Source organism: Mya arenaria, chromosome 1 (genome assembly GCF_026914265.1).
Source record: "Mya arenaria isolate MELC-2E11 chromosome 1, ASM2691426v1".
Taxonomy (NCBI): Eukaryota; Metazoa; Mollusca; class Bivalvia; order Myida; family Myidae; genus Mya; species Mya arenaria.
This window is the reverse complement of record NC_069122.1, coordinates 38,365,180-38,376,234: the sequence shown is the minus strand read 5'-3', so window position 1 is coordinate 38,376,234 and position 11,055 is coordinate 38,365,180. Positions and strand designations below refer to the sequence as shown.

Sequence of the window (11,055 nt, the reverse complement as noted above, 5' to 3'; positions counted from 1 at the left end):
GTACCGCCTTGGAACGGTCAGTAAAATGTGAATTTACTGGGGGTTTGATGATTATATCATTGTATTATGGAAAGTTTTTCAGCTGAACCTAAGCTGGTTCGAACATATCCGCCTTTATGGTAAAAATGCTTGATAACTTATGGCGCAATTCAACAGGAAAAAACCCCAACAGATATAAGTCGCAAGGGCGAGATTGGAATAATTTCATTTAACCACGGCTGATATTTAGTCAGTTACGTTAACCATGAGAGCCATGGAGCATCACAAATTATTTCGCAGGGGTACATCACTAATTTAACATCGACCAATTTGCCAGTACCATATGTGCTTGTTGTTTATATTTAGTTGAATTATTTTCATTCATGAATAGGGAATTGTCTACTATGACAAGATGCGTTGAACACTTTTTTATTTTGGAAATAAATCGTTGAAATGTTATGCGCCGAGTGCTTTATTTTTTACACCCGTTCCGTTTCATCGATTTTAAAATATTTCAATATTTCAACTTGACAGAAAAGAAAATAGATACATTCCCCCATTCAGACAATTCTTTTTCCTCAAAATTTGAATGCATATACAGATTAAACATACTATCGTGTATATGTGCAAAGTCGTAATTGATTATTATTTGAATAAGAACTGTCAGCGTGGATTAATACTTTAATAGATATCATGTAGTTCATTCATTATCTCAAATGTTTATAATCTTAGCAAGCAGAAAATAAAATTGATTGGAGAATCCTCGAGTTAAACTTTTCCTTTAGTTTCTATTTATTGATTTATGCAAGATTTTGAATACAGCTCTGTATACATGAAAATGTGTTAGCGGCCTAGCGGCGTAAAGTAAGCGGCCTACCGGCCTAGCGGCTTGAAGCTGGTGGACTAGCGGCATAGCGGCCTTAATTTTTCTCAATTTCAAAACAATTGTTTATGCGTTTTTGTTTTGGAAAAAAATGATAAATACATGTTTTTCATTCATACATTTACATAGCGGCCTTAAATTGTTTTCTATTCTAAATCAGAGCATTTTTATATGCCTTTTTATTCTAAAACAATGATAAATTAGCTGAAAAAAATCGCTTCAGAGTGATAATTTGTGCATACAACAGTGATTATATAATTGTTTACGAAGAAAAGGCATGTATTCATACTTTGAAATAGGAAACCAATTTAGGCCGCCAGGCCGCTGGGCCACTAACTTCATGCCGCTAGGCCGTTGAAGTGCTTGATCGACTTTTTTGAAAAAAAAAAAGTAGAACATCGCTTCATAGTGATAATTTGTGCACAAAAACAGAACATATATATCATAGTTAAAGACTAAAAGGCATGTATACATACTTTAAAATAGGAAACCATTTAAGGCCGCTAGGCAGCTAGGTCGCTAATTTAACGCCGCTAGGCCGCTGAAGTGCTTGATGGACTTTTTTTCCAAAAAAGTTGATAATCGCTTCATAGTGATACTTTGTGCAAAAACAGTAAATAGATCATTGTTTTATAAGAACAGGCATGTTTACATGCTTTGAAATAGCTCACCGCTCGACGTTGTTGAAAAAAAATGTTGATGATCGCATCAGAGTGATAATGTGTGCATACAAACAATTAATATATCATTGTTAAAGAAGAAAAGGCATGTATACATGTTTTGAAATAGGATATCATTTTAGGCCGCTTGGTCGCCAGGCCGCTTACTTCACGCCGCTAGGCCGCTGAATTGCTTGATCGACATTTTGGAAATAATGTTGATAATCGCTTCAGATTGATAATTTGTGCATTAAAACAGAAAACCCATATATAAATGCTCTGAATAGGAAACTATTGAAGGCCGCAATGCTAATGTATGAATAAAAAAAAACATTGATTCATCATTGTTTTCCAAAAAACGCATGATCAATTGCTTAAAATATAGAAAAATATAGGCCGCAAGGCCGCCAACTTCACGCCGCTAGGCTGCGAACTTCACGCCTCTAGGCCGCTTGGCCGCTAACTTCACGCCGCTAGGCCGTTTACTTCACGTACATTCTGTATACTATGATTCACTCTCGGGTTTGATTTTTCCGTGAAAACCACTCACTTGATATTTGGAGAAAACCCATCGTTGATGGGAATCGAACCGACGAATTATTTGGGCTTGGTTTTACAACAATAAAATTGCCTACAAAATAAATATGAAAGGGTATTTGTCAAAACATAAGTATAAGATGAACTGAAGTAAAAAAAAAATGCCTCAATATAAATATTAGTGTTGTATACTATGATATATCAATTAACTGCACTTGCATGATAGGGATCGGAAACATATTAATGCAAATATCTAGAAAATGCTAAAGTATTTTCTCATTCGTTAGGTCAACAAAGTTTTTCTACATGACGGTATCGCATAATTAAAAATTACTATTTTTAAAGGGCATTCTCTTATGCATTCTGCTAATAAACATCATTGCTCAATATTCTAAAGAAACTTGTTTTGAGAGCACAAAATGTACTTTAGTAAAAACTCAAAACAGTAAATAAAACTCAAGTACCATTTTTCCTCCAGAATTATGTTTCTAAAAAATGTTGACTAATTTTTTTAATCGATATCATATATGACATTATGCGGTTTCAAAAAGAGCAAAACATTATTAATTTTGAATCATGCTATGCGTTTCTACAATGAAACTAGTTCAGATTGAGGTTGACCACTAACAAAGTACTTTTGGGATATTTGAGCCATGATCATTCAACACAAACGCTGGTGAATGTTTTGTATTTAATATGAAATAGGCAGTTCAATGCATACGATAGTGAGTTATACAATGATGTCGAGCTCTTGAAAGCCGGTTTCCCCACAGTTGACAGTCGCTACAAAGCTAAAACAGAAATCGTATATTGGCACGTACAGGTATCCACAGCTTATTGTAAACGTCATTCACAATACATAACAAACATCTCGAAAGTCAATAAAATCTAGGATGACAACAAACATCACCAGAAGTTCATGCGCATCAATGCAGTACATTCCCAACCCGTGCTTAATTATAAGAAATCCGGCGCTACATCTACGTAACGTCTCAACCGAGCAACGAGATGCAGATATGGTTGGAAAATGCAGTGTTTATAGTATTTTATCAATTTAGTTTTTAATATGTGAATGGCAATCAATTCTATTTTTTAATAATACAATAATACGTTTGCATAAGCTATTGGTACTCTCATGTAACACAAATCCATGTGTAGTTGTTATTATCTATATCAGTCACGACATGCAAACATGCGTGTGTAATAAATTAGCAACATAAAGCGACATAAACTGACTGTGCACTACAAACATACTTATTTCATTTACAAGCCCAGTAGCCAAAACGTATAAACATGGACCCAGTTTAATGGCACAGGGTAAACACTAATAATTGCAAACAACAAACATAGAACAAAAGCACAAAACTCCACAAACAACACAGTACATATATATATCTTATAAAATATAAATATGTTACTAACACGTACCAAACATAAAGTTAAAATGATGTTTTTAACATGACTAAATGTATGTGCATTGGTATGTTAATGTAGGAGATAAACAACAACTTATAATGCTGTTTCTTTAATTTGTTGATGTTTGTATACAGCTATATATGCTGAAATTTGTTTTTGTGCAAAAGTTGGCATCGTTGACACACTTTCGGTCAGAAACCAGGTCGCTCAGTTGCCATTGTTATGATGCTAGCCCTGGAAGCGCATATGTAAAACCAAAAGCCGGTCATTAACGGCACGTGAATTGACTGAATAATGCACGTTTTCTACCGACAACGCCAGAGGTTTTGCGTTTTAACACACCACGATAACGGACCGAAAACACACATTTTATGCAATAATTAATAACCATTCCTATATAAATGCTATGTTGATGAAGTGAAGTTTTTGTTCAGGCATGGGTCGTGTTATTTTTCGCCATTTCGTAATACCAAAAACCTCGTACCATGCTTGCTCTAATATAATTTTATAATATTGCGATCATTTCATTAGGTATCTAACTGATTTCATTAAAAGTTTTAACTTAGATTTTATTTCAAAGTGATTTAATTATCTGGATTCGTTTTGCACACATGACAAATGCTTTTAAAGACATACTGTATTTTCACATCACCTTTAACATACTACTTTTTGGCATGGGTAATATCTTAAACAAGTATAGTTTAACATAATGTACCAAGATATCTACAAGGATTGTTAGCAATAATATGTGGACACATTTTAACAAACAAAAATTCAAGGACACACGCATTATGAATGATGTTTTAAATTAAACGGAATAGTCGATCGCATATATAATATGTCATTCTTTAGTCATATCATACACATTTACGATGGCGATATCGTTGTTAAGACTGCGGCTATACAATTTTAGTATAGTTAATTATCTGAGAACTTGGCATGCGTAGTTGATATCGACGTTCCACACAAATTCAGTTTCTGAAAAACATATCATTATATGTTTTAAGCAGTGTCTGACCCGAACGCTTCACCTTCAGCCTGCTTTGTCTTTCCTCTCTGAACTCTCCTACTTTGTTTCACATTCATATTTTCCAGATAATCCTCTGCAAAGAACAGGATCTGTCGGACAGCAAGCAAGCAAGAATGTTGATGTTCTCATCGCTTTCCACTTCCTCTTCATAATTTTTAATTGGCCAAATATTGTTCCGTGGTATTTTGAACAGCTCTGATACTTTTTCGACTACCTCTTTGACCGTTTGGCTGAGGAATGTGCTACTTACATTAGCATCCGTTTTATCGCAGAGTTTGTCAATCTTTGTGACTAAGACGGCTTGAGGTATCTCTGAAAGGTTGAAGGATTGTTCAAATAATATATTTTTCAGACTCAGATATATAATAAATCATACAATCAAAAGTACAGACACAAGACCAGGGCCCGTTTTACAGAAGCATCTTAAGACATGTTTATCATTTTTTAGTCGAAAATTTAAAATAGTTTTAATTCTTTAAAAATCTATATCTTTAAACTGAGGTTTTTATTTCTAAAAAACTTAAGTGTCTATATTTTAATTGCAGAAAATACACTAACTACAGCATAATATTTCTTCCATTAAAACAAAACAGCAAAGGAAATTGTTGAATTTAAGGTAAGGGTAACATTTTACTTTAAGATGCTTCTGTAATCGGAAATCCCAGTAGTCGGAAATTCAAATATAAACACTGTTTAGAGACAAAAGACAATGGCACCAAATGACAATGAACTAGTAACCCAAACGTATAGATACCACAAACACAAATATATACATCAAATCAGACATCACATTCATGACAACAAAATTAACCGATACATGATGGGATTATCGCCTCGTAGCTTGAAACAATAATGTCGTCATGAATCTACATTTTAAACCATTGTAGCTAAACGCGTTTATCCCTTGTGTGATGAGAATCCCTCGTGTGATGAGACAACTGGACAGACACTTTTAAAGTACATTGAAAAAGCGTTGCGATTCATACATACATGTTAAACAATATGGCTAATGATCCGAATTACTGAGTTAGATACCTTACCTTTTCTGTTCAACAGATTCCGATACGTTTTCAATTTGTGCAGCATAGGCGTTGAAATGTCGTCCACTGTCGAACCGTCCAGAACAAATACAACACAGTGCGTTTTGTTGCTCAACTTTGGCCAATGCTGAAAATCCGCATCGTCATTTGATATCAGGCTCGTCGATGCCATCTAGATAGAAATGATACTATTTTGATTGTTCTTGCAATCTCTTTATTCAAATTCAATCATTAAACTTTGCCTCAAAAAGAGTTATCAAGGCACCATAATGGCCATGACTTTTCAACATTGATTGTGTCATACATTGTTATCTGAGAAACAGCAGTGGCGAAGCACTGATATAAACACTCATCTGTTTCTCTTATGCCTATTTTTGGAGTTTTATGAGTGTCTTCTTTTTCTAAATACACATTTTTTGGATAGAGGGTTTTTCTACGCCGCTACCAGTCCGCCGACACCCTCTTCTTTTTCTATAGTTTATTATTCACTCGCTTTTAGTGCAAATATTTTATAAGTATTTGTCAATAAACATTTATTAATAAATCTATGTTCATAATAATAACCGTTAATGTACGAAAACATGTTTAAATTAAACAGGGCATGCATGCATGACAAGGGCATGCATGTATGACCAAATTACCAATCCTCCATTTATTAAATGAATGAAAGTATGTTTACTACTACTACTACTACTACTACTACTACTACTACTACTACTACTACTACTACTACTACTACCACCACCACCACCACCACCACCACCACCACCACAACAACTACTACTAATAATAATGATAATGCTAATATTTTTAAGTTCTCCTGAACGAAATGACATTGTCTGTTGTCAAAGTTACTGACTGTTACCCTTTAAAATTTGTTTGCTTACCTCATAAAAGTCCGGAACGTTACCTTCCAACATGTGATTGCATTGCGTAAGGTCCAATGTGTCCGTCTCCGCTAAGCCTCTCGTGTCATAGAGCTGAAGACTGGCTTTGTCCCCAAACGTGTATGGTGTAAACTAAAATTGTATTTCATAGGTCGGATAATTATATAATTTAGTTCGGGTAAAACTGTTAACCTTTTTGTACGTTGTATGTTTAGTGAGCATAATATAGTCATAGACATACATGCAGACGGACGGGCGGACAGACAGACATATTGACAGACAAACATTTAAGCAAAAGCCAGATAAATGCCCATAAATACCGATAGTCAGTCATATACACAGACAGTCAAGCAGATAAAAAGGCAGACACACAAACATATACACAAACCAAAAGACAGGAGGACAGACAGACAGAGAGGACAGTATACAGTTAGGCAGGTAGACCGGCGGATAGGCTCGCAGGTTTTTTATGAAGGCTAATATGTTTTTATATGTTCCTAAATCATATGGCTTTTTTGTGTAGGTCATAAAAGTAAAATGAATTAAACATGAACATCCATATACGCTGAAAAGAAATGTTTTTGCATTGGCCTAAATCATACACCTACAAGAGTCATGTTTTTTTTTAAATTTCAGTATCAACTTTATTTGTATGGTTAGCCCTAACCTGTTGGTATTGTTTCGTATAGTGCAGTGCGAAATTTTACAACTTCTCTGCTTCCAACGTACTAAGTACTTAGAACTCGTTCATAGAAAACCTAAATCTAGTTATTCTAGTCCCTTCATAGTTATTTATACATTGAATGGTCTTCAAGTTATACGTTTTTTAATTAATAGCTACGTGGCCACAAAATATCCAGTTATAAAGGGCCAAATTTTCGCTTTGACTTTTGTATAAATGCATTTCTCGTAATTATCATTAAAGTCAAATGAGTTGAACATGATAATGCTATTAAATCATTTATTTATTTTACTTCAACGAATATGGTCGATAGTTCCCTTTAGTTGGTTGAATGTGCAAAATTGTTTTGGACAATCTTTTCTTTTGGGTTATTTTATTATCTTTCATTTTGCTAAATTAGTAATACATTTAAAGGAGAAACATGAACAGAAAGTATATTCAATTACTTTTGATTTAAAGAAAACGTATGATCCAGAAAAAACACACCTTTGTGTGTATCTTTAACGTTTATGTAAGTAATACTAATATTTTTGTTTGGAACATTTTAATTTCAAAAAGACATGTGCTTCAATATAACGAGGCGTTTTCTTAATTTGACGAAACTGGTGTTTATTTACATTTTACCCAGTAACAAGATAAGGTATAATTGTTTAGGTGCTAGGTACACTTTGAACCACACCCTGGCTTTGTATGATCAACTGTTATTGTGAAAACTTAAATACATATTTCTGAAGTAAAGAATAGTCGGGGAAGGACCAAGAAAACTGTTGCCCTCGGCCTTTCGACCTCGTGCATTGGTTCACTGGTCTTTCAGGAAATGGGCTTGACCGACAAGCCATTCAATAAATGTGAACAATTTGACTATCGCATGGGACCGTACAAAATCCGTTTGAAGAATCGCTCCGGATTTCATTCACGATTTACGTTTAAAACAAATATTATATGCCATAAAAGTAGTATGAAGAAAGAATATTCCTTTACCATTTACAAAAATACGTTTCCCTAACGTTCGTTCATTTTGAGCCAATAGTTCTGTCTTAAACGCCACTTATTTCCGCTTTCTCTAAAAGGGCAGGGGTGTGTGGATTCATCAACATTAATATCATTATGCATTGGATATATAATACAGTAATTTAAACGTTCAACGTTCTTAAATGGCATCCTTTCTGACACAATACGAAGTAAATATATGTTATGTTCGTTTCTTTTATTGCATATGGATATATATATATTAAACCTTTCCAACGCAGTCTTGATCAAGGAAGTCTTACCATGGTTGTTGTACTGATGTCCGAGTCTCCACCAACTCTTGCACGGTGTGATATTCTCCCCCGAAAAACAGATGACACCAAATTACAGAAGCTCGATTTACCCGAGCCTAAGGGCCCAATCAATAGAATGTTGAAATGTGGCACGTCAAGTTCTTCTGGTGGTTGGATGCCTTTTACCTCTTCTTTCAAACTCTCAAGCAACTACAAAACCAACGACAATATATTTGTTTGAATAGTGATTACGAGAGCGATTTAATCATTCCGGCGCCTTCTAAAGAACTACGCTAGTGTCAAAAGACTTCAAAGATTTATACATTTTTAATTTTCAGTTTACAATCATTCTTCAATCCAAAATAGGAATTTAGGTGCTAGGTACACTTCAGGCTGCATTAGTTTTTCAATTGTTGGCAGTTATCATCAGATGCAAGTTTTATTCAAATGTTATTGAACATGGGACTATGCGTGTGTGTACATATTAATATGGACAAGTAACAATCGGTGTCCCTACATAATATTAAACATAAATGCTATAAACTGAGTACATTATAAGAGGACAGACGATATATCAAGAGACAAAACATAAATGTTTTGCGTTTACAAATTTAGAACTAGCGTCAACAAACCGAAACCAACTTTCACCGATAAGTTAACGGGGTTTATTCATATACTTTCATAGAGATATCCATATAGCCAAATAACACTCGATGCCCTATACATAATTCTAAACATAAATACGACTGATCAAAAACATAAGAATTGAATCTTAATGAAACAAGTTAAAATAATGTCAATGTTATCTGGCATACTAAAAATAGAAATGAATTTAACTAAATGAAATGGATTAAACAACCACAACTGCATTAAAAACAACACGCATAATAATAAATTAAATCGATGTTCATTGTTTGCGTATTGAGTTTACCTCCGGTCCCCATTCTGCAGTCTTCCGCCATGGATTCGGCAAATCTGGGTTTTTTCTTCGGCCATCTACAAATAAAGTATTTGAACATATCGTGCTGTATTAATGAATATCTTTTCAGTTAAATAGCTTGTTTAAGTACACGCACACACACACATATATATATAATTGTTTCATTTATTTAATAAACACGTTTACTAAATACAATTACAATCTATCAGCAACAGCAGGTACAACTAAAAGTATCTTAACATAATTTACCAACAAAATCTGAATACTGATTAGAACATTTATCATATATAATTAAAGAATCTATTTTATAAACTATAACGTATAATTTAACGCACGACCGTATACCTTACTTTACCTTTGACTGCGTAAACCTTCAACTCCGTTACTCTGATGTGTCCGTTGTTTACTTCATTTGACGCTGTTCCTCCTGTTTTGTAGTCCGTACCGAAGTTTGTACTCATGGATCCATTCAGGTTGTATTCTCCCGAAGAAGACTTTTATATTACATGATTGAATGTATATAAATCAGTATATGAGTTTCTACCAAATATTGGCCCATAACCGATAAATGAACAAATAGCTATTTGTCCGCTTTTTAATGGAAATTTCATCGAGATCTTATTGCCAGAGAAATACAACTGATATAGAAATGCCGCGTCGTCATGTTCATTTAAAGGGCTTTGTGGTGATTTCCAGCTGACACTTACGTACCCTCCATACACGGAACCCTCCTTGTTGTACAAGACTGTAAGTGTTGGTCCCTGGTTGTCACATTTCTGATGAAACACACTCCCGTCACAGCCATCCCTTGTTATGCTGTACAATAGATTGAATGTTTTGGGCCCAGTTCCGATCCAGGATTCAACTTGATCAAAGTCCTTTTCTGTTAAACTCTTACCCATATTTGAATTCAAACTCCAGTTCGTGTATCTTTAACAAAGAAATTGCATGAGACATTTGCTAAACTATAACATTTTAATAAACGTTATTTACTTCCTTGTTACGACTGAAGCAAGAACGACTACTCTTATTTAATTAGGATAACATGCACGATTACCGAAGCAATAGTTTTCATCCGAGTAAATGTATTAATTTATCATTCTGCCATTTATCCCTGATCAAGTTTGATGTCCACATAGTTATACTACTCAAAGTAGTTCACCTAAACCTATTTTGGTTTCAAAATATCTACCTTTATGGTGATTAAGTGCTTTAATATAAACTAGGGCGCTGCCTCTACGGGCTTGAAGTATTATTGTGGACACTTTGTAGTAAAAGTTTACTTATTGCCTCTAAGTGAAACATAACAAGAGTGAAAGGGAAACATTTGTCATATATGTTAATGCAATTTCGAAGTCTTTCAACCCGTTTTAAACATCAAGCAGTTTTGCTGCAGTTGACAATTAATATACACACAACATCTACAATAATAGTGTTTACATTATATATGATATATTATGCTTATCTATATGATGAAAAAATTAGGTTGTGCTACTCATATCAGCTTAAATAGATCAACTATGCATTTGATAAAGTACACACATTCATAAGAAAAATATGTTACCAACAGAAATTAAATGCAAACTATCTTTTAACAATAATGATTGTACAGTAGAATATTACAATACGAGTAATCGTAGTTTTTTAGTAGAATTGATAGGACAAAACTAAATTTAAATATAATAGTAAATAAGTGCCAAACATTCACTAAATTACTTCTAATAATGAAACAAATGAATA

At 34.0% G+C, this 11,055-nt stretch overlaps 1 protein-coding gene across 1 annotated transcript; it reads right to left on the bottom strand.

The window, feature by feature from the left end:
- Positions 1–2,735: 2,735 nt before the first annotated feature.
- Positions 2,736–10,202, bottom strand: LOC128233306 (interferon-induced protein 44-like). The gene is made up of 6 exons (XM_052947004.1): positions 9,671–10,202; positions 9,307–9,371; positions 8,385–8,585; positions 6,432–6,563; positions 5,545–5,716; positions 2,736–4,816 (listed from the first exon to the last, which is right to left on the bottom strand). The coding sequence occupies exons 1-6, from the start codon at positions 9,774–9,776 to the stop codon at positions 4,557–4,559; spliced, it is 936 nt and encodes a 311-aa protein (XP_052802964.1). The 5' UTR covers positions 9,777–10,202; the 3' UTR covers positions 2,736–4,556.
- Between the last annotated feature and the right edge of the window lie 853 nt (positions 10,203–11,055).

Coding starts and splice junctions, on each gene's coding strand:
- LOC128233306 (XM_052947004.1), bottom strand. CDS start 9,776: ATGAGTACAAACTTCGGTACGGACTACAAAACAGGAGGAACAGCGTCA. Junction 8,586..9,306: donor CTGCAGAATGGGGACCGGAG/GTAAACTCAATA, acceptor TTGGTTTTGTAG/TTGCTTGAGAGTTTGAAAGA. Junction 6,564..8,384: donor ACATCAGTACAACAACCATG/GTAAGACTTCCT, acceptor ATACAATTTTAG/TTTACACCATACACGTTTGG.